Source organism: Trichosurus vulpecula, chromosome 4 (genome assembly GCF_011100635.1).
Source record: "Trichosurus vulpecula isolate mTriVul1 chromosome 4, mTriVul1.pri, whole genome shotgun sequence".
NCBI lineage: Eukaryota > Metazoa > Chordata > Mammalia > Diprotodontia > Phalangeridae > Trichosurus > Trichosurus vulpecula.
Genome location: NC_050576.1, coordinates 166,419,123 through 166,446,963, shown reverse-complemented (window position 1 = coordinate 166,446,963; position 27,841 = coordinate 166,419,123). Strand labels below are relative to the sequence as shown.

Sequence of the window (27,841 nt, the reverse complement as noted above, 5' to 3'; positions counted from 1 at the left end):
ATGGCTGAGGATGCGCTGTAGGTTTTTTTTTTTTTGTTGTGAATCTCTAAGACTTCATGTGATGACCAAAATAGCTTTTAAAGGTCAGTATCACAGCTCCAGGCTATTCTCTAAGGATTCATATATCTGTCTTTAAGAGTTAGCTACTGTTAGGAACAGTAAAATAGCGTTTATCCTGAAAGACTTCCGATTTTTCCTTAAGAACAATCTTCTTACAGCAATCCTGAAAGTCGAGTTTCTTTTTGACAGCAGCAAGCAGAAACCTAAAATTGCCACTGTAGCAGCTCTACTCAAGAAACGGCCAGAAGGGTCTTCTGCCCTTTGCCCAAGTGAATCAGTGCCCTCTATCTGCCTTCTCGAGTTAAAATGAACCTAATAGGGTTCTCTGACCTACTCAGAAAAAACAACTAGGTTATTCCACCCCAACCTGGTTTTGACATAACCACCACTACCACTTGATAAAGTGGGAATTTTTCCCTCGAGGGCATCTCGGGACACAGATGAAATAACACATAACCCCTCCTCCCTCTCAATTCCCATTAAGTCAGTTCAATTTTCTAGGGCTCAGTGTCGACTAATGCAAGAAGAGGTTGGACTAGACCACTTCCAAGGGCCCCTCCAATAAGTCTTACACGTGGCTCGAAGGCGCCTCTAAGCGGCTTGTTCTTAGGGAGTTGGGAGGAGGGGGAAGGCTTTTCCGACCTTTTCTCACAACCGTAGGCGGGTTGGGCCTGGGGCAAGGGAGGGATTCTAATTCCCCAAAGTTCAACTCTCCGAATCCTCCACGCCGCCCCGCCCCCGCCTGCACTTTCTCTCGCCCTTCTCTACTCACCACCTTCGCCATCTCTCTGCCCTCACAGACCCTCCTCTCTGCTCCCCAGGCCCCAGAGCCACCGCTGCGGCCTAGCCCGGCCTCTCCTCGCGCCCGCCTGCCCGCCTACCCTGGTCTGGCCTCGGCTGGCGGCTCCCACCCCCCTACTCTCGCTTTGGGCTGATTTAACGTAGCAGATTTGTGTTGCGGACGTGGGTTGAAAGTGAAGACCGGCAGTCCGGCTTCAAAGGACCGAGCTGCAGCTACCGGCCGTTGGGGACGCCGGGTAGGGCCAGTTAGGAAAGCAAAGGCTCCCGCGCGCGGCCGTTGGCTGGCGGGAATCTCGCGAGAGGGGGCGGGGCTCCGGGAGGTAGGCGTCTTCTCCCTCCCCCCTCCCAGCCCCTCCCCTCTGTCCCGGTGCTCTCTCTCTCTCTCTCTCTCTCTCCCTCCCCCTTCCCCTCCTCCCTCCCCACGCGGCGCGAGCGGCTGACAGACCTGGGAGAGGAAACGGCCTTCAGAGCCGCGCTCCCGCCCAGCCCAGCCCAGCCCGGCCCCGCCCCGGGCCTCGTTAGCCGGTAATGGGGAAGGGTAGAGGGTTAGGCAGGGATAGCCAGGGCCTGGACTGAGTAGGGGAGTGGGGGTGAGGAGCTCCGGGTCCCTTCGGCCCTCGCCCTGCCTAGGGCTTCGGGAGGGGGGATGGGGAAGACTCCGTCCCCTGCGCCCCCTGAGGTTCGGGGCGGGGCCCGACCCCTCCCTGGGGCGGGGCCGCGCTGGGCTACGGCGATCCGGGGCCGCGCCTGGGAATGGGGCCTGACAGGGCGGGAGCGCGCCTGGTTTGCGGGGGCGCGCCTGGAAGGGGAGAGCAGGGAAAGGAGGGAGGGGGGTCGCGCGCGGTGGCTGGAGGCGGGAGGGCAGAGCGGGTGCTGGAGCCGGGCCGAGCCTGGGCTGGGGAAGCCTGACAATCGGGCCAAAGGAGGAGGGGCTGGCCTCTGAACTCTGGGACGGGCGGGGCCCGGGACTGCGGCAGCTCTGACTGGCTGGGGAAGCCCCCTCTCTGGCGGTTCTCTTCCGCCGTCTGGTGTTCCTGACAGGAGGCCGGGTCGAAGGCGTGGGCGGAGAAGGGGGGGTGGAGGGAGGTGAGGGGAGGGCGGGTTCGGGCGTTTCTTGACGCTGATTGGCTCCGAGCGTGTTGAATCGGGCGATGGAAAACGCTGAGTCCGTGCGCGGCCTCCCCTCTCTCTCCCCCCGTGGCGAATGTGCGGCGCCGCGGCGGCCTCTCTTTACGCTCGCGGGGTTTGGCTGTTGCAGGCAGGAGCAGGGAGGAGGCGGCAGTAGCAGCAGGAGCGGCGGCGGCGGCGGTAGCGGCAGCGGCGGCGGCGGCTGGGAAGCGGTCGTGACGGCGGCGACAGCAGCAGCAGCCACATCGGAGACGATGGCGCGGCTGGTGGCGGTGTGCAGAGACGGGGAGGAGGAGTTCCCCTTCGAGAGGAGGCAGATTCCCCTCTACATAGACGACACCCTCACGGTGAGCGGGCCGGGCTGGGCCCGGGCTGGGCCAGCCTGGCTTCTCCTCTCCTCTCCTTTCCCTCCGCCGCCTTGGCAGCTGTTCCCCCCTCTCCCCCTCCCCCAGCCCCAGAGCTGCGCACTGGAGAAAGGCGAGGGTGTTGCAACTCAGAGGCGAGGCCTTCCCTAAGCCCGACACTCACTCCTTGCCCCTTGGTTGGACAGGGCCGCCCCGGCCCCAGCAGGCCGCTTCTCGCCCCCTCACCGATTTTCGCCAGCCTTTCCTACATCTCCACCCCTATTGGGCTCGTCCCATTCCAGGAAATGTGCCCCAGTTCAGACGCCTCTTAAGAATAACGCCAGAGCCACGGGCATTTTTAGGGCCTATCTCTTTCTGAAGCCATCGACCCCAGAGGAGACTTAATGATTATCTGCAACTGTCACAGCTGGGCTGCTCAACCTGCATGTTTGTATTTCATTATATGCAGCACTGTACCCGCAGGATAGCATAAATACTGAAGTTTATCGGCATGCCTAGCCATTCAGTTAACAATTTCACCAGAATTATTTTTATTTAGCTCTATCTTGTTTTAATTACCCTGGGGGGTGCGGTGGGGGGGGGTGTCTATAATTTATTCTGTGAATAGGCCAACCCATTTAAGAAACTAAGAATGATTTATCTCGGAAGGCTGTGCTCAGATAGATGCTCCTGGCGTTAAAAAAGAAAAAGCTTTGTGTTTTTTCCAATTATCGTTTATTTAGAAGCTTTTTTAAAAGATATAAACTTGTCTCAAAAAAGCCCCAGAAAAGCCGCTTCCTGTGTGATTCTGTCGTCTACAATTATGGGTTTACAATTCTTTTCAGGAGTTAATAGTCCTACAGTATTATCTGGCTCTGTTTTTACTGTACCATATGAAAAAAAAAAGGTGTTTCCTTTTGGAGGAAATGGCAAAAACTTGCAATTGAATCTTAACAGGAAATAAAGAGTGCAGTTGCTTGTCACTATTTTTAAAGATCTCTGATCAACGTTTTCTTTTTTGAAATATGTTTTTGGTATCCTGAAGTACTTAAGTTTATTGAGTTTAGAATAGATTTGGATGAAAATAAACTTGTTTTCAAGACAAAGGTTTATGTGTTTCAAACCTAAATTGTTTGTTAATTGATTTTACATGTAATTGTGAAAATAATGTCACCTGAAATTTACAATAGCTGTTAAAATGCAAGTCATTGTTAGAGATGACATTCTTGTTGGCCAGTGTCAAGACTGGATTGAGGTGCAGTACTTCTGTTTAAAATTGAAAAATGTAACTGAGTTAACTGGGTAATTTGTTAGAATGTTCAAGGCAAAAAGCTATCATTATAATTAGTCTGGTTGCTTTTTCATGGGAAAAAAGGTGGAGTACTTTCTGTTGTCTTAAGTTTTAAGGAAAGAAGATTTATCGGAAAATAGCTCCATGTTTTGAGTGCCCTTTATTACCTTCTATATGAAAAATTTAGGGAAACTTCATTTTAAATTAAAAAATTAATATAGCATCCTTGATGTCTTAAATGGTCTATTCATTCATTAAGATAAAGGCTCATGCACTTAGCACTCATGCAGACATTATGTGTACTCTCTTTTTGTTTATCCCAAAATATCCTTTCCCCTAGGATCTGGAAGTGAAAAAAATTCTACTAGAGAATAAAGAGGAGGGAGAGGACATTGGATGTAAGGAAGATTGTATGAAGCTAATCACAAAAATTTGAATACTTAATGAAAAGTTCAATGTTCCAGTTCTACATTTTAACTTTAGCTCCTAATGAGCAATGATAGCCTGATATCTCAACATTTAAAGATAGTATTTGAGGGTTTGGGTTAAGTATCTGTCAGTGATAATTTAAAATTTTGCTTTTTAAAAAAAGACTTTTTTCCCCTCTACATTTTATTTTTCTTTTAAGTCACTTAAAATTAGCTTTTCCCTGCTTCTAGGTTTTATCTTCCTTCTTGAGTTCAGGATTAGGAAAAAGAGAGCTTCAATTTAATTTAATTTAAGCAACATTTCCTTTAAAGAAAACCATTAAAGTTGGAAAAATGTACCTTTAACAAACGTGAATTTTAGTCACATAGGAGAATGATTTCCTTTAGGAGTTTAATATTTTAATGACTAAATGTTTTTAGTGAAATATTTTTTCCTCAGATATACCATAATGGAGGAAATAAGCTTCTTGCAGAGCCCTCTCTCTCCCTAATTTAAGAGAAATAGCAAACCCAGTAGTCACCTGTTGATTTGGGGATGGGGGGTGAGGGAGCAGGGAGGTTAGGAAGGAATAGACCATGTAATGGTACCTCTGCAAGAGAGGAGGGTATGGTGGGCTTTTGTGGGAAATGGTCTTAGTAATGGTGTTTATGAAGTTCATTGAGTTTGAGCTTTGGTTCCCGTTATCCATTGATAAAGTCCTGAGCACAATATGTTCTCTGGAAAAGTACTGATGCATTTGGTGCATTTTTAGTGATCATCATCAGTATTGGTTGTTTCTTGGTAGACATGTGCTTAGTGGATTCTGTTCCTAACTTGCTTATGATCCAGGAAGCAATAGCAATGGTAGGGGGGGCGGGGAGAGGGATTGTAGAATTTTAGACACTTTTCTCTACCAATGTGAAATACTTCTAGTACTTTTGAAAAATCGATTTTTGTTAGCAGCCAGATTAAAATCTATCTAGTGGATATCTACATCAGACTGGGGATAGAAACAGAAAGTAACTACATTTGAACTTTGTTTAGTAGAATGGGTTGAAGAGCAATATAGTTTTAACTCACATTTAGTACTTGTAGAGTGAAATGAGCAAAAACTGACTTCTCTTCCAATGTGAAATATTCGTAGCTCTTTAAAAATGGACTTTTGTTAGAAGTTAGACTAAAATATATCTAGGAGTCTATCTAGACCCTATCTGTAGTCTCAAACCTTGAAGCCTTTTAAAAGATGTAATCTCAGATACTGCTAATGTAGTACAAAGATCTCCTAATCCTGAATATCACTGTAACATTCAGCAGTAGGAGGCCCTTGTGCTATAGTAGTAAGAGTGTGAGGAAGATAGTTTGAACGTTTCAGTCCAGTGCTATAATATATAGGCATCTTGTCTTACTTGAGAAAGAATCCTTAAGATTATTATTACAGACTACTTAGGAAATAGAAGTCTGTCTGCATTAACATGTTGCTTTTAATTCTGTTAGAGTTACAAATTTAGAAAATGCCAGGAACACGGGTTTACATTTTAGTGAAACCTTTGAAGAGTTGGAGTATTTAAATTTACCAGAAAGACACTTTAGACTTTGTATATGATAAATATTAACGTCTACTTGGAGGTGTGGATTTAGTGTGCTATCAAAAGGTATGTAGTTTCATGTTTTCTCTTTGGAATCTTGATTTAATAGCATTGAAATGTATTTTGCAGAAGGAATTATGTTGCAAATAAAAAGTGAAAGAAGATAGTGAATGGAAAAGCATTTATTAAGCACTTACTGTGTGCCAGGTGCTGGGGATACAAAGAAAAAGTAAGACAGATATTATTGTCAAGGAGCTCCAGCTCTAATGGGGGTGCCCTGGGACAGGGACAGGGGCTGGCTGGAAGACAACACGTAATGTTCAGTTGCCAAAAAAAAAACTTAAGGCTGCAGTAAGGGATAGAGGAATGGCAAGGCCCAGGGTTCCTTTTAGTATAACATAAATGAAAATAATTTGTATAAATATACTCTCACTCACTGGCAGCACAGCAGGGGAATAATCTTAAGAACAAGGGAAGGGAATAAACATTAAGCACTTACTAAGCCAGAGGTGGCTAACCTTCAGCCTCAAGGCCACATGTGGCCTTCTAGGGCCTCAGTTGCGGCCTTTTGATTGAGTCCAAGATTTACGGGACGTATTTTCGGGCCTTGAGGCCCTGGGTTCCCCTGTACTAAGCATCAGACACTGTGCTAAGTGCTTTACAAATATCTCATTAGATGCTCATGGCAACCCTATGCTAGACAACATCTGTTCTATCTTTGGGTGAGTCCATATGCAGAATATTTGACCATACTGTTTAGGTCACCTAAGAAGTGATTTTAAAGAATAGAAAGCCATCTTTTCCTCTTTCCCCTTTATGTACTTAATATAGTACTTTATGCAGAACTTGGCTAAAATGCTGCCAAGGCAGAAGACACTGTTGGAAATAAATTATTTAGCATATGAATGTTGGGTATTTAACAAAAATAGCATAAAACCACTTGCAAGGGAAATTATCCACTGTTTAGACTGCCCTTGCAAGACTGCCAAATCCAGGCCGGACACAACACAGGATATATTGGTGATATAACTTGATCTATAAACAATGTAAAGGTTCATGAAACAAGGGTATAATAACCATAATGCTTTCCCTCTAAGATTATCTCTAGTTTTTATCCTGCCTATATCTTGTTTGTACATAGCTGTTTTCATGTTGTCTTCCCCATTAGACTGTGAGCTCTTTATGAGCAAGGACTCACCCTCCACCGCTTTATATCATCAGGGCTTACTAAGTACAGTGGCTCATACTAGGTGCTTAATAAATGCTTCTTGTGAATAAATGTTCTGATGAGCATCAAAGTCTGTGATATATTGAGCATTTTCTTTTGTTCTGCTTTCATAAGACTGCAAAACATTATTAGAAGGGAAAAAAATGAAAGTCCCCCAAAATATAGTTAGAACTTAGGATATCACGCACCGGGTCTTCAAGTTTGTATCTTAAAAAAAAAAAAAACCTCCAGGTCTTCCAAGATTGATATTTTTGGGCTCCTAATAAGTGCTTGTTGACTGACTAAAAATAGTATAAGTAATGAGCTACTACTGTTCAGTTTTGTGTAACTGGACATAAAGCATAATGTCCAATTACAACACAGTATGGTAATATTTCTCAGTTAAGCAGATGAAGGATACAAATTTTAAGTAGTCCACTTAAATAGGTACGAAATGACATGTTGCTTCTATTGAATCATATAACTCCCAAAGATTTGTCCTAATGCTTAATTGCTTGCTAACTGAATTTATTTTTATGTAGAAAACCAAACCCTAAAACTTCAATGACTTAGTATGCAATCTTGTGTTTTTCGTATCAGTTAAGATCATTTGGTAACTAGATTATTATTAAATGGCTCAATTGAAACAGAACCTCAGGTTGAGTTCAGCTAGTTCTCATGATAAAAGAAACAGGAGTATTATAATTGAAGATTCCTGGATAAAGTAAGGTTTTTGGATTAACTGTCTTTTCCCTCGCTAAACCATTTAAAATTGCATTAGCCAAATTAAGATAAATAACCTGAGTTCACCTTTATTCTGCTATTTTACATCCTAGTAAAAAGCCTAAACAGACTACCCAGGGAGAACTAGAAACAAACCAAAAAAGTTAATCATTAAACTGGATAATCAGCCCCTGATTTAGGAGATTTAGATTTGACCATATAAGACTGAATATATTTAAGAAGGGAGGACTGACTGGTCTTTTAAAATGTTAAGGAGACTAGGAAGGAACATGCTAATGCATGTGGTGGACTTGATGTTTTTATTGATACTGCAGTATTTTGCTTTTAAAATCAGTGGCCTATTCTGTACATGTAGCTCCTCTGTTAGGTATAATACCTAATTTTCAATCACCCTTATAGAAACATAGATAATGATTGCCTTAATATTAGAGTACTGAAGGACAGTACTGTATCTAAATAGAGCAATTGATACCTTGCTTAACTGAATCCTTTGGGAATGAATTCCTTCACAAGAAATCTTTTTTAAAATTTTCTTTATTATTTAGTATTTTTAGTTTCCAACATTGATTCCACAAGATTTTGAGTTACAAATTTTCTCCCCATTTCTACCCTCCCCACCCCAAAATGGCGTATATTCTGATTGCCCCTTTCCCCAGTCTGCCCTCCCTTCTGTCACCCCAATCACTTTTCCCCTTTCTTGTAGGGCAAGATAGATTTTTATACCCCATTGCCTGTATATCTTATTTCCCAGTTGCATGTAAAAACAACTTTTTTTTGAGCATTTCTTTTTAGAACTTTGAGTTCCAAATTCTCCCCCTTCTCCCTCACCACCCACCCTCCTTGAGAAGGCAAGCAATTCAGTGTAGGCCACACTTCCATAACAGTCATGTTGTGAAAGACTAACTATATTTCCCTCCATCCTATCCTGTCCCCCTTTATTCATATTATTTATATTTTCTCCCTTGAGCCTGTCATTTTTCAAAAGTGTTTGCTTTTGATTACCTCCTACCCCATCTGACCTCCCTTCTACCATCCCCCCACCCCCACCCCTTAATCCCTTCCCCTCTACTTTCCTGAAGGGTAAGATACCCAATTGAGTATTTATGTTATTCCCTCTTTAAGTCAAATCTGATGAGAGCAAGATTCACTCATTCCCTTTCACCTGCCCCCTCTTCCCTTCCAGTAGAACTGCTTTTTCTTGCCACTTTTATGCTTCACAAGAAATTTAAAAAGAAAGCACAAATTAAATAAAACAGCTTACATTTATGGTAAATTGACAAAAGTTCGATTTTTTTTTTTCTTGGAAGCTACCCAGGGTGAAGGTAAACATGGTTAACAGGTTGTAGTGAATTTGTTCCCTCCAGATTTCCCCTTCAATACCCGGAGCTGGAGCTGCCTTTCTTCCTTACACTCTTACCACTCCCCTATAGTGGTTAGTATACGTTTAGTAGGTTACCTCAATACAACATTTACATTTTAAGCCAAGTAATTAATTGTGGAATGAATGTTCCTAATTAAATAAATTTTTTTAAGTGAAAGGAATATCGGGGACACGTGGAAAAGGGTTAGGAATTCCCGGGAAATAATGTAGGAATAGAGAAGACAGTGAGCGTGGTATAGTGGAAAGAGCATTGAATTGAGAGTCAGACTGGAATTGAATCTTGTTCTGCTGCTTACTAGCCATGTGTCCTTGGCTGAAGTACTTAACCTCCTTTGCCTTCAGACTTCTTATCTATAAAATGAGGGAGTTAAACAATGACTTCTGAGGTTCCTTCCAACTCTAGATCTTTGATCCCCCAGAAAGCTCCTTATTTTTCTGGGTACTGTTGGGTCACTTGGCCTTCAGCTTCTCTCCAGAACTTGTTTTCTCCCTTGCCCTGGCATAGCCTATATGGCAGGCTTCCCTAACAAAAGTCATCATTGTGGTTCTTCTTTCCACCCTTATTTGGAGCATTAGCATGTGATAGTGACCTTTTCATACCATAATTTGCTTGTTTAAAGTCCTGGTCTGCATCTTTTTGCCTCCTGTTAAGTCTTTTTTAAAAAACATGTTTGCAATGAAGTTTCTGACTGATGTGTTGTTGGAACATATCCATGTTAATATGACTCATTCTTTCACAAAATTTATTAAGTGTTCTGTTCCAGATGTTTGAGGAAAATAGCTTAGATAAAACATGATACCTACTCTTAAGGAGTTGTAGGGACCTCTGATTTTTGTCACTCTGGGTATTCCTTCTGCCAATCTAGATTGTAATTCCTTTATGACTTAATATTTGAATTTTTCACCTATAGCAGTTGATTTTTCGCTCAGCGGTCAGTCCCGATGATGAGCCTCTCTGTACTTAACCAGACCGGTTCTTAGACAAGATATATAGTCAATCACTGAGTATCAGAGACACTCAGATCTTTTTCGGCATATGGCATAGGGCCTTCCAGAGCTTACATTTTTGTTAGTATGGCCTGAGAGAACCCAAAGTCACTACTCTTCTTTTCTGAGGCATCAGAGTAGGACTTGGCTGAGGAACCTTAATCTGGTGTTGGTGTTGCATTCATGCAAATCTACCCTTAAATATTAACCATTCAGCTCATGAATTAGTAAACAGTGATTTGTATGTTTCAAGGATGGGGAAAGAATTTTGGCTTGAACGCTCTTTAAAATTTTTTTATTTTAAGATGGTGATGGAATTTCCTGATAATGTGCTAAATCTTGATGGGCATCAGAATAACGGTGCACAACTAAAGCAGTTCATTCAGGTAAAGTCTTTAATATTATTGCATTAGGTGTTTGCTAAATGTAATTCTTTAACTTGAAAAGTTAATTAACTTAGTACAACTGTGTAAATTGCATTAATTTTGTAGTTTTAAATTATGGTCTTTCTTTGACTGTTACAGTGACTGGTCTTGGATGATATTATCTTGAAAAGAAATTTTGTATTTAAGACTTGAAATTTCCAAATCTACTTTGTTGTCTTTCCATTTGTCTTTTGGAGGAAGGGGCAGACACAAGATATGATTAAGTGTGTTTTTGGTATCAACCTTATGATGTGAGAAGCTAAATAAAATTTTATAGTTAATTTTCTAATCATTTCATTTTGAAACTGACATAGATGTAAACGGAATGTGTATTGAATTGACCTTACAAAAGGCAGATTGTTAGCTTGCATTACAGATCTTAATTCACAAAGTTCCAGAGAATTGTGAACGAAAGCTTGAATGCAAGTGTAAATTGAGAATTTCTTAACAGTTGACTGTCTTACTCTTCTTACTCTCCATTCCCTTTCATAACTTTTTTGGGGGCCTTTTAAAACTGGGGACATTAGTAATAATAGAAATAACAATTTACAAGAACAAACACTTAGGGGGACAAGTAATAATTTCCACATTGATTTATAGCAATGGTCTCCAAACTTTTTTTATCTTCTACCCTACTAGTAAATTTTTTTTTCCTGGTGGGTCTGCTGAGGGGATAGGGAGTGGTGAATTTGCCAGTGGTACCTGGGTACAGTTGCTGTGGTGGGGAATTAAGTTATATGCCCTGAAGGGCCATTTACTGGCTTTAGAAAGGGCAAGTTGAGAATTTACACTAAGGGGATGAGAGTTTTGTTGGAGACTAATGGGTGAAGGATAAGTATGTTGTTTTGAAGATGAGCCCTATGATTAGCTATCTCAGGGAGGGTAGGATGTGATCCATCTTTCCACTCTGCAGTTGATTGCTCATGTACCCTTTGGGGTCATGCCATAGGACCACCCCCATTTGGAGAACACTAATCTATAGTATCACGTTTATTCACTTTCCCACATCAGCACCATCTACTGGAGAAATACTGAAATGCACTAAACTTGTAATTCATTTGAACTTTCATCCTAAAAATGTCAGTTAAATCTATTTTTTAAAAATGTCTTTATTGAGCAGTGAGGGATACAATATTTGGAAAACACTTGTGCTGTTACAGGTATCAGCCTCTAGGTATTCTTTTTTAGCTGTTACCTGTTAGTGCCATTTTTGAAGGTCTTGTTTTCATTTTTGTTTTCCCTTTTGCTCTCAGCGACATAGCATGCTTAAGCAGCAAGATCTCAATATTGCCATGATGGTGACATCGCGTGAAGTCTTGAGTGCACTTTCTCAGCTTGTCCCATGTGTTGGTTGTCGTCGCAGTGTGGAGCGCCTCTTTTCCCAGCTTGTAGAGTCGGGAAATCCTGCCCTTGAGCCTCTTACTGTAGGGCCCAAGGGAGTCCTTTCTGTTACTCGAAGCTGTATGACTGATGCAAAGAAGCTTTATACATTATTTTATGTGCATGGGTAAGTCAAACAAGAAAAATGGCTTGCTTAAATTGTGATTTTTGACAACTGTTTTCACACACTGGATAAAATCTTTCACAGATTTGCTTAAAAAGCTTGTCATTGTCTGCCAGTGGGGCATGTATGTGGATGCTGATTTTGAAATGATAATAATAGTCAAAATAATGATTAGCATAGTAAGGTTTTTCACTAGGTTTGGGAGCATAGCTTTGGGAAGATAAGTCTTTAGACTTGCCAGGTGACTGTGTAGACGGTAATGCTTTTCATTGTTCAGTTCAGTCTTCTCTAAAGAAAAAAAACCTGTATGTATTTAAGTAGTATATGTATTTTCTTCATTAAATCACCTTTTGATATAGTTCCGGAGTTCTCAGCGTAGGGCCCATGAATTTTTTTTTTTATATTTTGAGAACTGCATTTTGGTATCATAGGTGTTCTTTATAATCCTTTGCATTTTATTTTGTACATTTGAAACATTTGCTCAAAGATCTCACTAGACTGCCAGAGGGGTCTGTGACAGAAAAAATGTTATGAACTCTTGGTGTACAATAGTAGATAGGGAGCCAGCCTTAGAGCCTAGAAGACCTGAGTTCAAGTCCCTCCTCTTGACACTTATTGACTTTGTGACCCTGGACAATTCACTTAACCCCTCTGGGCCTCAATTTTCTTATCTGTAAAATGAGAATAATTATATTGCCTATCTATAGGATTGTTGTGAGGACTAAACTAACATGTGTAAAGGGCAATATAATTGCTAGCTATTATTATCATCATGGCAAAGACTAAAATGATTAAACTCTTCAGAAGAGGAATTTTCATTAATAAAAACTCATCTACTAGTTCAACCTTATATTGTGTAGATCCAGTGTGGAATGGAATAGTCTTCAGTATCTTGAGTAATCCTTGACATGTTTGTTTTGATATAGGTCCAAACTAAATGACATGATAGATGCAATTCCAAAAAGTAAGAAGAACAAGAGATGTCAGTTGCACTCCTTAGATACACACAAACCAAAACCTTTGGGGTAAGTTTGGTTGAACACAAAGATTCTATTTATTGTTAGAATTATAAGTGTTAGGTAAACTCAATGATCATTGGCCAAGAAAAACATGAATTTCTTCACACAGTTGATTATACATTTTCCACAAATGTCAATCTGAGTATGACTCTTTTAAGACCTTTTGCCTTGATATTTTAAATACATTTGATCGTAAAGCATATTTTTACATCAGAACTTTTAAGCTTTTAGAATGGAATTGATCCCTAATATAGTTTTGTTGTTATTAAGTTTACTTTAACCAGTAAGAATAAGAATATATTTCTTTGACCTATTTGGATCCTGGCAATAGCTTTAAGTATAAACGATTGTTTCCTTTAATTGTTCTAATGACCTAACTTTTATATGTAAACCATTCTTTGGAGTTAATATCTAAGGCTGCTCCTTCTTGATGATTAAATCACCATTGAGTCATTTTCAGAAGTTAGTTCTAGGGACATAGACCTAATGTATGGTTGTTCTATCTATTTCCTGTTATCCTTCTGTCATAGGGCAGAGTATCGTATGCAGTTACTGGGAAGTGGTCCCTGTTTATCTAGGATGGATATCAACTAAAGTCAGGCTTTTTAATCTTTTAAAAATCAAGTTATGTCAGAGTATGATTAGCACCATTGTGTTTGTTAGTTAAAGGTGTCAACACTTCAAAATAAACTGAATTAGAGTTAATAATCAGTTTTAATTCTTTCTTGATTTGACCTTGAGCACATTCTCTTACATTGTAAGAAAGGATGAAATAAATGTAGCACTCACTTTATATGCCTGTTGTTTTTGTTAATTTTTCTTACCCTCTGAGGTAGACCCTATGTGCTCGCTGGTGCAGTTTTCTAATTAGATAAGGAACTAGATTCTGCATGAGTGGGCTGTTAACCAAAATTGTATCGCAATCTGGCATATAGTTTGAGTTTAGAAGTCAGGTATTCTAGCAGTATTTTTAATTTTTCATGCTTTTTAGGTGATACCCAAACCTATTTGATGACTAAATAGAGGGACCTAAGTATGTTTTACATCTACTTAAATCTATTCTTACATAGCTTAAGGCAGATCATAAATACAACCTATACATGAAGTGTTTGAAGATAAAGACCATATAGCCTGCTACAGTCTAGTGATATTTAATCTGATTCATAGCTACTTATAAGTTTCTTTCTAGGTAAGACCTAACTGTTGGACTAATTTTAAAAGTGTGATTTAAAAAAAATTATGAGACTCTTTAGTTAATATTTTGATGTATAATCATTTAAGTAAAAAACTAATGCATAAAATGATAATGTTGCAAGCTCTTAGCTTGATAATCTTATTAACCACCTACTGCTTATCTTAGTGTTAACCTTTTCATATTTAATCACAGATCTTTTGTAGAAAGATATAATCTTAATTCTACTTTAGATTATCTCAATATCACTGAATACTTGAAATACATTAGTTATCTTAAAGCACTGAAATAAGGTCAAATTCCATTACAAAAAAACTCTTATAACTTTAAAGACATATAAGAACCTTTAGCTAGTGACCTACTTATTCTAAGCAGTTGTTACGATAATATTGCATGACTCCTAACAAATTTGAAGAGTATCTTAGAGTTCATTGTAATAGGGTTTGACCTATATCTCGTAGGTTGTAGTTCAAAACAGATTTAGCTTATTTTATACCTTATAGATAAAGATTTGTGGGGCTTTGATTTATATTTGTCTTTTAATACTACTACTGTACTACAGTGAAGGGAGCAGTAACAGTGTCAGTTCAGAGAAGCTAAGTACAGATAAGAAAAGTAGTGAAGACCACAGGAAGGACAGCAAGTGTAGGATCATTTTCCATTATGGACCTTTCCAGGGAACAGCCAGGTAAAACAAAGCAATCCTTCACCCTGTTTTTGAACGTGCTGTTGTCCATATGTAGTCATTATTTACGTTGGTATTCATTTTTCTTTCTGCAGAGGTTGTTGGATGGATGTGTGGGAACTAATGTCCCAGGAATGCAGGGATGAAGTAGTTTTAATTGATTCTAGTTGTCTTTTAGAAACATTAGAAACCTATCTGCGAAAACACAGGTAAGTCTTACGATAAAGTGTAGTAATGTTATTAAATGTTTAGTGTGCCTATCCCTCATTTGTTCTCATGAAACATTTTCCAGCATGATTTTCAAATGACTAGATATAAGTTAATAGCTATAGCCCTTCATATACAACAGTATGGCATAGTGGCTAAAGAGCTAGCCTCATAGCCAGGAAGACCTGGGGTGTAAGTTCTGCTTCTGAAACATACTGGCTATGTGGCCCTGGGCAAGTCATTTAACCTCTCAGTGCTCCAGGCACTGAGTGCCCACTGAGATCATAAGTTGCAAAGCCAGCTGCAATCATTCATAAGTAGGCAGCACTCTCCAGGTGTTGCAGATAGCAGAAGGCCAGATATAGCGGTATACCCCTGCTCCCCAAATGTAATCTGGGGCCCTGTTTCCCCATCCCTTCCCTAGCCACACTGGGGGAGCCTTATCACTCATTGATATTTATTAAGCTCCATACTATGTTCCAGGCATTGTGCTAGGCATTGGGGATACAAAAAAATAAAAATGAAACACTCCTTGCCCTCAAGGAGCTTACCCTCTATCAGAGGAGGAGACCACATGTACATGATGTATATACAAAACAAATACAAGGTAATTTTTGAGGTGAGTTACTAGTAGCTGGGAGATCAGATCAAGAAGAGTTTTATGTAGAATGTAGCATCTGAGCTGAGCCTTGAAGGAAGCAAGGAATTCTAGGAAGTTGGATGTGTGGAGAGGGGAGTGAATTCCAGGTGTATCAGCCTGTGTAAAGGCATGGAGATGGGAGAAACAAAAAGTTCAATTTGGCTGGACCAAGATGCACGAAGGCAAGCAATGTCTGTTGTTGGAAAGGTACATTGGAGCCAGGTTTTGAAAGGCTTTCTGTGCTAAACACAGTGTTTGATCCTAGAGGTAATAAGGAACCACTGGAGTTTATTAGATCAGTTAAGTGGTATGTCAGATCTCTGCTTTAGGAATATCAATTTGGCATTAGCATGGAGGATGGAATAAAGAGGGAGAGACTTGAGGCAAGGAGATCAATAAGACTTCCATACTTTAGGTAAGAGGTTAGAGTCTGAACTAGGGGGATGATTCTGTGAGTAGAGATAAAGGGACAGAAATGAGAGATAATGAGGTAGAAATGACAAGATGTAGGAACTGAATAGATATGTGGAAAGAGAGAATGAGGAGTTAAGAATGATGCCAAGGGAAGATGATGGTACCTTTGACAGAAATAGGAAGTTTAGATGAGAAAAAGAGGAATTCTTTTTCGGACATGTTAGTTAGAAATGTCCAATGGGCATTTGGTGATATAGGACTGGAGATAATAAATATACCCATGGAAGCTGACCGGGTCACAGGAAGTGCATGTAGAGAGAGGGTGATCCAGTAAAGGACACTGAGAAGCCCGTCAGAAGGGAGAAGAATCAATAGAATCAAAAGAGTAAGTAGTGTCATGAATACTCAGAGAAGAGGGTGTGCACCTAGGAGGAGAAGGGTAGGCTATAATGTCAAATGCTGTTTAGAGGCCTAAAAGGATAAGGATTCTGAAAAAGCTAGGGTTTGTCTGTTCTTGGCTGTGAAAGGGAAGAGAGAGAACGGCCAGTCACTTGAAAGAGTAGGGTCCAGTGAGTTGTTGGTCCCCTCCTCCCCCCAAGTTTAGGACGGACCTGGACATGTTTGTAGATAGTAGGAAGGAGCAAGGAGAAAGGTTAAACATTTCAGCTGGAAGGGGGATGGTTGTGGGGCAGTCTATTGGAGGAGATGGGGAGGTGATGGGATTAAGTTTGTAGAAGGGCTGGCCTTGGGAATAGCAGTGTCCCCCAGCCACCAGACCTGCTTTCAGCCCAGCCCCTACAACCACCATGGAGGGGAGAAATCATCGTGGAGAAGGGGCCCACCTTTCTCATCACCACCACCAACTGCTGACCAACTGCCACCAACAGCACTGGGATTGGCAGCATCCCCAGACCACCAGTCCTGCTTCCATCCCAGCCCCCACAGCCATCATCCAGGGAGGCAGCTCCTGTGGAAAAGGGGGGCCAGTCATCCTCCACCAGCTTCCAATCAGTTGTTACACATAGGCAGGCAAGCCAGCCTAACTGAAGCATCAAGGATTCCCGAGGGAGAAACAGGAGGCAGCATGTGCCGGGCAAGTCAAACTGACACCTTGACACCATCTCCCCTCAGACCCTGATGGGGACAGCTCAGGACCCTGAACCCAAGAGTCTTTGGAATAGCAATGTTTCCAAACCAATGTCCACAGTCATCATCCTTGGAAGCAACCTTGTGGAGAAGCAGCTAGGCAACTGCTGCTCCTGCAGGTGCTACAGCCACATCTTTTGAAGACCCCAAAAAGAAAGTTCTTATCACCAGAGTCCTTGGCACTGTCAAGTGGTTCATCGACAGAAACGGATAAGATATTGTGGCTGGAAATGACATTAAAGAAGAGACATTAACGTCTGCTTTGTTGATGCACCTAAGGAACATGAAACCTTTCCATCTGATATACAGCTGGAACCTTACATGGGTTGTCTCCCCTATTAGAATGTGAGCTCCATGAGAGCAAGGACTGTCTTACTTTTCTATTTGTATCCCCAGCAGTTAGCATAGTGGTTTGTACATAGTAGGCACTTAAATCATTCATTTATTCCTTGTGGAAAAGAAAACAAACCCCTCGACAGCAGGGAGTTCTTTGTCTTTAAATACTACTAAAAAATGAAGTTGTAGAGAGACTTGAAACCTCTCCCCTACCTCTTACCTTATAACTCACCTAAAACATTTATTAAGTGCTTACTATGGGCAAGACACTGTAAGTACAAACTATTAGTTATCGTATGGTATTTCTCACCTTTATACGTCTGGGATAGGTTCTTTTAGACTTTCTCATTTATAGTAAAACATGATTTAGAATTACTTGAATTCAGGATTTTTTTATTCACCTTAGTCTTTCTTTTAAGTCAATTTGTATTGAGTATGTGGTCATAACTGCTTTGAATGATTCCTAGAAAAAATTTGTAAACTGCCTCTAGGAAAACTTAGAGCAGACAATTAGGAGTCATTGGTATTACCAAGAGACACCTTTTACTCCTGTGTTTCCAAAAGAAAAAAGCTGCTTTTAGAGCTAGCCCTCTAAAGTTTTTACTGTAATCGCCTCAGTTACAGTACTGGGTTGTAGAATACATTATATTTGTGGCTTACTCAATTCAGCAAACAGACTTCTCTTGAGTAAGTTTGTTATTCAAGGAGGAGGGGTAGTGCAGACAGGAATAGTTGAGTAGTTCCTTTATTCAGTCACATGCTCTACCTTTACAGATATCTTCCAGTTTCTCTTAGACAAATCTAATTACTATGTCGATACATTTTGCTGAGATGGTTAAACCCTGCCTGTCCTGCGTGATGAAGTACTTATTTTCTCTGAGCTCACAATCTGGAGTGTTGTATATCTGTAGTTAATATCCACACTATTTATGTCATGTTCTATATTTACATGAGGGATGCATATCATTCAATTTTAATAGAGAAAAAAGGGCAACTCAAGGCAGGAATTCTTGCTTTTTAAGCAGTGTTTTTTGGCAGATATTGGAATTGAGGAAGGTTACGTTGACTGACTGTAAGAATTTTCTGTCAGTTCCTTATTCTGATGGTTCTGCCTTACTTGCCAATAAGAGAAATTTTCTTCTAAACCCGGCTTTCTGCCTTTTGAATGTAATGTTGATAAAGAGCTATATCATAAAAAAAATCACTGCCTGTTTCCTAAAATGCCTTGAATTTTAACATCTGTTTCAAATGTAAACTAAATTATTTGTCATAACTAAGTTTCTGAGTTATATACTGGGGGAGAGAATAGCTCAGCTTAATCAGAACTTTATCTTAGCATTTGATTTGTCTTCTGCCCAGCTTTTACCAGAGTTTCTAAGGTAAAGCAAAAAGATAGGAGGAGGGCAAGCAGGTTATTATGGATAGGCTGCAAATTGCATAATTCACTCCTGGAAGAGACTTTTCCCAAGATAAGCTCAGTAGTGAGTGTTTGCCTAACTATTGCCTGTCAAATTCTTAATTTGAAACATCTCAAGTCCTTATTTTTTCCTGTGTTTCTAAATCTTATTGAGATATGGTTTGAATTTTAAGGTGTTGTTTGTCAGTCGCTTTGTAGAAAATAGTAATATATATTTTATGAATATCTAAATAGTCCCCCTCTTTTTTTTTTTTTTAGCATTGTCTACTTTTATGTGAGCTTTCCTGAGCACAAAGCAGTAAATGTTTCATTGTACTACAGAGTGTCCCAAAAGTCTTAGTGCAGCCTTAAGCCTTAATAGCTTAAAATAGACTTTTGGGACACTCTATTAATGGACTGAGTTCTATGATATTGCATCATTAGATGATGTGTTAAACAGTAAAATTGCCTTCATTAAGTGACTTAGCAAACTCTAAGCATTACTGTTACTCATATGCAGAGTGCTATTTGCTTCTATGCTTAAAGTACTGCTATTAAACACATACCTTAATCCTTCCTCTGTATAGCAAAATTTTAAGAAACAAAAATTGTACTTCTAAAAGTCTGGTATTTAGCTGTCTATATAGCCTTCTGAAAAAAAATAAAAAATGCTTTGCTGTCATGGCTTTTTTTTTTTAACTGTTTTTTTTAAAGGCTGATGAACTTAGGAGTGACAGTGTTGGCTTTGCAAGTGTCAGTCTCTTTACCAGGTCTACTAAATGCCTGAATTTGAAAAAGTATACGTTGAATTAATGAATGAAAAAGCATTTATTAAGCACTTAGTATGTGCTAAGAACTGTGTTCTTGTTAAATGTTGGGGATACAAATAAAAAAGCAAAGACAGTCCCTGCCCTCAAAGAGCTTATATTCTAAATGGGGAAATAACACATAGGATAGGTATGGTCAGGTCAGGGGAGGGCAGTTTTATTCCTGATAGTTAAAGGGATGGTGAATGGGACATGGGGGAGTAGACTAACACCCCACTCCAGCACCAGAAGTGGAGTTGGGGGCAGGGGTGGAAAAAAGGGGATGCTTGCCCCTAGTTAGTAAGGAAATTGTGGAAGAGGGGGCCTGAGTAGAGGGAGTAACACCAATGACACCAGTTTCTTTCAGTTACATACACATACATACATACACAGACACAGACACAGACACACACACACACACACACACACACATACACATACAGTCACTCACTTTAGATTTGACAGTCCTCAGCCAGATGCTAGTACTCCACATTATGACAAGATTTTCAGCTTAAAGAATATTAAGACATAAGGAACCTAATCTTTTTTCTCTTAATAATAATAATAATAATACTAGCATTTCTATAGCGCTTTAAGGTTTGCAAAGCGCTTTACATATGTTTAATCCTCACAGCCACCCTGTGAGGTAGGTGCTATTATCCCCATTTTACAGATAAGGAAACTGAGGCTGAGAGAGGTTAAGTGACTTGCCTGGGGTCATACAGCTAGTAAGTGAGGCAGGATTCGAACTCAGATCTTCCTGACTCCAAGTCCAACACTTTTAATAAATTGTTTGTGTAAAATAGAATTTTAAAACCTTATAGAAAATTTTAAACTGTTTGATACATTAAAATGTATATTTTAGTGGAAACTAAAATTCATCTGTTCATTCAGCATATTCCTGGAGGCTTGCTTAATGATGTAGATTGAGAAAAATGTCTTCATCATTATGCTAATCTACTAAATGAGGCAGAGCGAAAGTAGTAGGACCCTATACTGGGCAGAATTCAGGAGACCTGGGTTCTAGGCCCTACTCTATCACTAGCTTTGTTTCTTTGGGCAAGTTGCCTTTTCTTGGCCTCAGTTTTCTCATTTGTAAAATAAGGGTATTGGACTAAATGATCTCTTAAGATCCCTTCCAGTACTAACATTCTTTTGAGTCTACATCATAGCCAATTCTTATTTTGACTGCTTGCCTTTTTAAATTTTTACTAGGTTTTGTACTGACTGCAAAAATAAAGTACTTCGAGCATACAATATTCTTATTGGTGAGCTTGATTGCAGCAAAGAGAAGGGTTATTGTGCTGCACTATATGAAGGCTTGCGGTGCTGTCCACATGAACGACACATACATGTATGCTGTGAAACAGATTTCATTGCACATCTGTTGGGTCGAGCTGAGCCAGAGTTCGCAGGAGGGTATGAGTATGTAATTTGCTAGAATGGGCTATCTAGCGCTTTGCTTCTTTATTTTATTACCGAAAGTTTGTTTCTAAGCCTTGTAAATAAATCTCTTCTGCACCTTTGCCTCATTACATATGCTTAGATATAAAGCCTATGTTTTGAAGTCAGCCTTCATAATACATGTTCTCTTGGTTCTGTCTGTTGATACAGAAGTATACATTTCTTTATTCTATGACTAAAAATAGGAAGAAAATGGTTCGTGACTATTGGTTCAGTTCCATGCTCCAAGTTGGATCAAAAGGAGATGGACGTTTTTTGTTATATGAATGTAATTTTTTCAGTTGAAATGATCTAAAAGTGACTTTTCCATTCATGTGGAATTGTATAGCTTTAGTCTGGGTAATTGCTGTGAATGGGGCTCCAATAGTTTTATGGAAAAACCACTTTTGCTAATGTTGCTCAAGATTATGGGCTTGGCAGCAGGGTGTCAGCACTTTGGATAGAATTGCTCTGTTTTAAAGGTAAGCAATTCATGAACTGTGCATGCTACTTTAAATTTAAGAAAGGAAAACAAAACCTCCAAACTAAATGTGATCTTTGACTAGGTATCATGAAAACAAAATTAGAAAAAAAAATAATGATGGTCACTTGTTAATCGAGCACATTCTTAATCCCTTAATTGTTCTGTGTGTGGGTGAATTAGTTTCTCATTTTAGGATCACTTCTCTTCTATAAGAGATATAGCTGAATAATTTAGTTCTTATCCCTATCTTCCTGCTTCCTTAATGTTCCATTTCTTTGAAAAGTTCCAGGTTTTTTGTCCTTAGCAAAAAACAAAAACAAAAAAACACTGAATGAACTGTATTTGACTGGGTAATTCCAAAGTTCTAATTGCTACATAGAATTTGTGTTGCTATAATCTTCAAGTGCCAGTTCCTGAATTACCATCCTTTTTAGCTGTAGTAAGATTTTAAGTCTCACATGTGTGTTTCTGTGTCCTTGACATCACAGACATGCATGTATGTTTACATATGCATAGATATACACATCTGTGTATATTTATAGATACCTAGCTTTCTTACTACATATTAGTGTTCAGGTTGTGTTAAAATAGAAACTTGATGACACAGAAAGCATTAATTTGGTAGATTTGTTGGAAAGTCACTGCCTGATTTTAATGCTTTATAGGAGGAGGGAAAGGCATGCTAAGACAATAGACATAGCCCAAGAAGAAGTTTTGACCTGCCTGGGTATTCATCTTTATGAACGACTGCATCGAATCTGGCAAAAACTACGGGCTGAGGAGCAGACGTGGCAGATGCTTTTCTATCTTGGTGTTGATGCTTTACGCAAGAGTTTTGAGGTACGGAGGGGAGCTATTTCAGTACCTGAGAGTGCTTGATCAAAATAGTGGACTGAATTTTAAACAGGGAAACCAAATAATTTTCCTCTCTTAGCATTTGTGGCTGATAGGCATCATAGGGGTGTTTGGTCTTTTTGGGGTGGGGAGACCTAATTTTTCTCTTTTCTGATCTACCTGCTACTTTTTTACTCCTAGTCTACAAAATGGAGACTAGTGGTTACTTAACAGGATTTTGTGAGAGTACTAATAAAAAATTGCAAAGCTCTTGGCAATACACAGCTGTCTAAAAGCATATATAATAAAACCTTAGGGACATTTTACTCACTTTAAATTTAAGGTATTTTCCTTTCTCCACTGTTTTATCATTTAGCTTTCTCTATCGTAGCTCCTTTTGGTGTTTTTTTTCCCCTTACTATACTCAAAGTTTCTCCCTTCTACCTCCCCCTGCCCTGTTTTAAATATCTATAACATCTTTTTAGTCTTATCTTAATATTATTTAACGTTTCAGAGCACAGCCACTAGTTTGAAAACTTGTAGACCCCAGTTTAACTGTTCCTGTTTCAATATTACTAGATAGAAAGCTGTTTCAAAGTCAAAAGTTTGCAATTATACTTCGAGAGAAATAAATTTAGTCATTAAGTATCCCATTGTGATACACTTTAGGGGTTGATCTTTTGTTGTTGTTGTTGTTGTTCAGTCGTTTCAGTTGCGTCCAACTCTGTATGACCCCATTTGGGGTTTTTTTTGGGCAAAGATACTGAAGAGGTTTTTCCATATTCTTCTCCAACTCATTTTGTGTTTTGTTTTATAAAAATTTCTTCTTGTTTCCCGTTTCACTCTTTTCCCTTTATATCTTTAGAAACTAGAGCTTTTAACAGAATTCGGCTACCTTTAAAACCCAAAATCTGGGTTTTAAGAAGTATAGTTATATTAACTTTGGTGTCTTAAAACACTGAAAAAGTATTGTTGGCTGAAGTAAGATTGTGTGTAGGGAGGGGAAGTATATTGTCAGATTACACTCTTTTTTTCCCCACTGTATTTGAGGATTGGGGGAATCTTTGGAAAATTTATAAAATCTTTAGTGGAAGCTAATTTTCAAAATGCATTATTAGTTTTAATCTGATAACATCTTAAATTGTCAAATTAGAGTAAAAAATTATCCAATGGCATAATCTTTTATTTTTCTAAATAGATGGCTGTGGAAAAAGTACAGGGTATTAGCCGATTAGAACAACTCTGTGAAGAGTTCTCAGAAGAAGAAAGAGTGCGAGAACTCAAGCAAGAAAAGAAGCGCCAAAAAAGGAAGAACAGGCGGAAAAATAAGTGTGTATGTGACATTCCTGCCCCTTTGCAAACAGCAGATGAAAAGGAAATAAGCCAAGAAAAGGTAATTTTGAATCAACTCATGAGTAGTCTATGCCAAAAATTCCTTAGAGAAGCATCTTCCTGTAACACTAGTCTGGTTTTTGAGTATTTCTAGTTTAAATACATTATTTTTTACTTTTCTTTGGGATTTGAATTTTGCATCATTTTGCTATCAAATACCAAAATAGGCAGTAATAGTAGAACTGAGTTAGAACAAAAAACATAACATCTTTTTGTTTTGTAAACTTATTCTCTAACTTCAAAGATAAAATCATTATGTTTGACCTACTTGAAATAATTAAGTCTTGAATCTGTCAAGTTCTGGAATATACCTTTTTGTAAATGCTTACTTACAGTTGTACATTTTGGGGCTTATGTTCCAGTTGAATGTTAGTATTATTAAGCCATTTTTACCTGCTCCTACCCCCCTTTATCCCTTTGTATTACAAATGCTAAGGAAATCATTTAAGTGACTTTATAATCATTTTCGCCTTGATCCCTTAAGGAGACAGGCTTTGTGGAAAACAGCTGCAAAGCCTGTGGCAGTACAGAAGAAGGTAACAGCTGCGTAGAAGTAATTGTTACCAATGAAAACACTTCATGTACCTGTCCAAGTAGTGGCAATCTGTTGGGATCTCCTAAAATAAAAAAAGGTGAGCTATTTAAGCAAGTATTCTTTAAGTTTGTCCTCATTTATCATTAAGACAGAAGAAAATAGTCGTAGACCTTTTTTCTTAGTTCTGAGAAAATTATGTTAAGTACAAGTACAAATCATACTGTAACCTCTGATTTATTCTCAGGTTTATCTCCGCACTGTAATGGTAGTGATTGTGGATACTCATCTAGCATGGAAGGGAGTGAGACAGGTTCTCGGGAGGGCTCAGATGTAGCCTGCACTGAAGGCATATGTAACCATGATGAACATGGTAGGTTCAGGATGAACTTGTTTATTTCTATTACAGTAGCTGCTTTTCTTTAAGAGCACAATTCAGAAGAGTATTCCCCTCTTTCAGGTGATGATTCCTGTGTTCATCACTGTGATGACAAAGAGGAAGACGGCGATAGCTGTGTGGAGTGTTGGGCTAATTCTGAAGAGAATAACACAAAAGGAAAAAACAAAAAGAAGAAAAAGAAAAGCAAAATGTTGAAGTGTGATGAACATGTAGGTATCATAACTTGTCTATAGCAAGAATCTCATTTTGCAGTTTTATTATTTTATACAATTCACAGCATCTAAAGTGATAACTCGATGAATAACTTGGAACCATAAAGCAAAAACAATAAAAACCCTAAAGATCAGTATATTTATTTTGTGATTTTCTAAGGTATTTAAGGAGCTGCTGTGACTTGTATTTCCTTTCTGCTCTTCTGTTAATGTCAGCCCTTTTTGTCTCCTTTGGTGCTCATCTAAGTGTTAGATCCCATTTCAAAGTGCTGAATTCATTTTTCCTATAATCTCTCATTACTTAAGTACCCCCTTTCCACAGATTTGTCAAGGAGTCTTCTGTTTTGAATTGTAATTAATTTGCTTAATAATTATTTACTGTGATTTCAGATCCAAAAGCTTGGAAGCTGTATTACAGATCCCAGTAATCGAGAGACCTTAGGAAATACCATGCACACAGTGTATCACCGTGACAAGACCAAAGATTCGCATGCTGAAAATTGCTGCAGCTCCGAAAAGGGTGGGCAGCCACTGCCTTGGTTTGAACATAGGAAAAACGTACCACAATTTGCAGAACCTGCAGAAGCGTCACTCGGTCCTGACTCTGGAAAAGGTGCCAAGAGCTTAGTTGAACTCCTTGTAAGTATCCTGACAGGTGGTGGTGTAAAGTCTGCAAGCCTGGGGAGAAGGATGGAGTAAAGAGAATCTCTGCTCTAGGGGTTTTTTAAGTGACCACAGTTCAATTTTACTTTAAAGGGGCCACAGGCTACGTAGAACACCCCTTCTTTGCTACTCAAAGCTCAGTGTCTAAATGAGGAGCTGGATTGTTCTCCCAGCCCCACGTCCCTGGGGTAGGTTGGAAGAGTTGTTGGAATTTAAGACTAACCCTTGTAGTTACTATATATTCCTACTTCAAGCCCTGGCAAAAAGTTAGCTTTTGTTCATAGCAAATGCTGTTCAGAATCATCAACCTTGAAACTTGATTACTGCTGACTGTTTCTCTGTCAGTTTATGGGAGCCATTCTTCCAGACAAGTGAAGAATGTGCTGTTCAACCTAAGTAGGGTGTGACAGTCCTCTGTTGTCTCTGTTTTATGCCACGAAGGAACAAGGAACTTGGTAGAGCCAGGAGTATGGGCAAATTGTACCTCATCTCAAATGACCCAGCTCATGAGATGAAGATTGTGATATTGTTAACAATGATTAGGGCCCTTTGGGTGGTACTGAGGAGTCAGATCTTGTAGTGGAATACTTAGTGGGTTTATAATATAATACTGTCCTGGGTGTAAATAGAGAAGGCTGAATTTTGTTTTTCAAGAAACGTGCATACAAATATCAGTTCTGAGATTTGTTGTTGTTTGGTCATTCCTTGCTCTTCGTGACCCCATTTTAGGGTTTTCTTGGCAGAGATACTGGAGTGGTTTGCCATTTCCTTCTCCAGTTCATTTTACAGATGAGGAAACTGAGGCCAACAGGGTTAAGTGACTTGCCCAGAGTCACACAACTAGGAAAGTGTCTGAGGCCAGATTGGAACTCAGGAAGGTAGGAGTCCCTGACTCAAGGCTCAGTGTTCTATCCACTGAGCCACCTAGCTGCCCTTATTAGAAATTATTTATGTAGTTATTCAGTAGATGACAATACTTGGAATCCTCTTCAGTTAGTTGATGTTTTCAGGTTAAGAGATAAGGAATTTGAGCCTAAGGGTCAAGCAAGCCTAGAATTTCAACTTGTTACACAAGTCACTTGTTATACTAACAGTTACTTTCCTTTGCAGGATGAGTCTGAATGCACTTCAGATGAGGAAATCTTTATCTCACAAGATGAAATACAGTCATTTATGGCAAACAACCAGTCTTTCTACAGCAATAGAGAACAGTACCGACAACATCTGAAGGAGAAATTTAATAAATACTGCCGCTTAAATGATCACAAGAGGCCCATTTGTAGTGGCTGGTTGACAACGGCCGGAGCAAACTAAAATAAATAAAATAGCTCTGTCTTTCATTGAAACACTCAAGATGACTACTGCGCCTTCTCTTTCAAAAACTCTTAATTTAGTGACTTTTGGCAGAATTTTATCTTAAATCAATGTGATTCTTTTCTCTTTTTTTGTTTTCGGGGACGTTGGTGGAGGTAACTTCATTAATTTGTTCTTTCTTCAGGCTTGTATATTTAGTTGAGTAGCTGTGCAAGCCTGCCTTATAATTTAAGCCATCTCTTTTCATTAAATGTTTCTCTTACTGTGAGACTTACAAAAGCAACTTAGTGGCAAAAAGTAATGTTGTACTTATAATTCTGTACAGAAATGATGAGCTGAATATAAGGTTTTACAAAGTAGACATCCACTTGCAAAAAAATGTTTGGATGTAATATGTTAAAGCGCAATGTGCAAAATTTAAAAATAAAGAATATTTATTAATACGCATAGTACAATTTGGTGTACATGTTTCTACTTAATGTAATAATAGTGTTTAGTTTGCCAATCACCTGACTTGGTAACTCAGCCTGGTTTTGATGGGGTAGGTGGTGAGGAAAATCCTCTTCAACGCACATTCATAGAAAAGTGACGCCTAGATTTCAACAAAAAAATCCTTTCCCTGATCACTTATTCCACTACACCTACTTGATTTTTAAGACATTTTTGATACCTTATTTTTTTAAAGGTCCACTGGAATCCCTTTAAATATACCAGTTACCCTAATTTTCCTGGATACTTCACTCGTTCCTACTAATAGTACCCTAGTACTTCTTAAATTCAAAGGTTCATGTTGACCCATAAGAATGAAAAAAAAAAACTTGGCAGACTTTCAACCAAGGATTGCCTAATGGGGCAATTAC

The 27,841-nt window shown here is 39.4% G+C and overlaps 1 protein-coding gene across 3 annotated transcripts; it reads left to right on the top strand.

The window, feature by feature from the left end:
* The first annotated feature begins 1,228 nt into the window (after positions 1-1,228).
* GGNBP2 (gametogenetin binding protein 2) lies at positions 1,229-27,424 on the top strand. Of its 3 annotated transcripts, XM_036756054.1 has the most exons (14): positions 1,229-1,386; positions 2,120-2,336; positions 10,243-10,323; positions 11,616-11,869; positions 12,793-12,891; positions 14,858-14,971; positions 20,923-21,132; positions 22,300-22,474; positions 23,667-23,861; positions 24,345-24,492; positions 24,640-24,765; positions 24,853-25,001; positions 25,395-25,643; positions 26,778-27,424. In XM_036756054.1, the coding sequence occupies exons 2-14, from the start codon at positions 2,244-2,246 to the stop codon at positions 26,979-26,981; spliced, it is 2,097 nt and encodes a 698-aa protein (XP_036611949.1). In that variant the 5' UTR covers positions 1,229-1,386; positions 2,120-2,243; the 3' UTR covers positions 26,982-27,424. The 3 variants fall into 3 exon arrangements, with proteins under 3 accessions (XP_036611949.1, XP_036611947.1, XP_036611948.1); XM_036756052.1 differs by lacking the exon at positions 1,229-1,386 and having other exon boundaries at positions 2,009-2,336; XM_036756053.1 differs by lacking the exon at positions 1,229-1,386 and having other exon boundaries at positions 2,040-2,336; positions 20,923-21,126.
* The last annotated feature ends 417 nt before the right edge of the window (positions 27,425-27,841 follow it).

What these genes read in the sequence shown, in the direction of transcription:
- GGNBP2 (XM_036756052.1), top strand. Translation starts at nt 2,013, where the DNA reads ATGGAAAACGCTGAGTCCGTGCGCGGCCTCCCCTCTCTCTCCCCCCGT. An exon ending in ACCTATCTGCGAAAACACAG is followed by an intron (nt 14,972 to 20,922) that starts GTAAGTCTTACG and finishes AATTTTTACTAG; the next exon opens with GTTTTGTACTGACTGCAAAA. An exon ending in CTTTACGCAAGAGTTTTGAG is followed by an intron (nt 22,475 to 23,666) that starts GTACGGAGGGGA and finishes TTTTCTAAATAG; the next exon opens with ATGGCTGTGGAAAAAGTACA.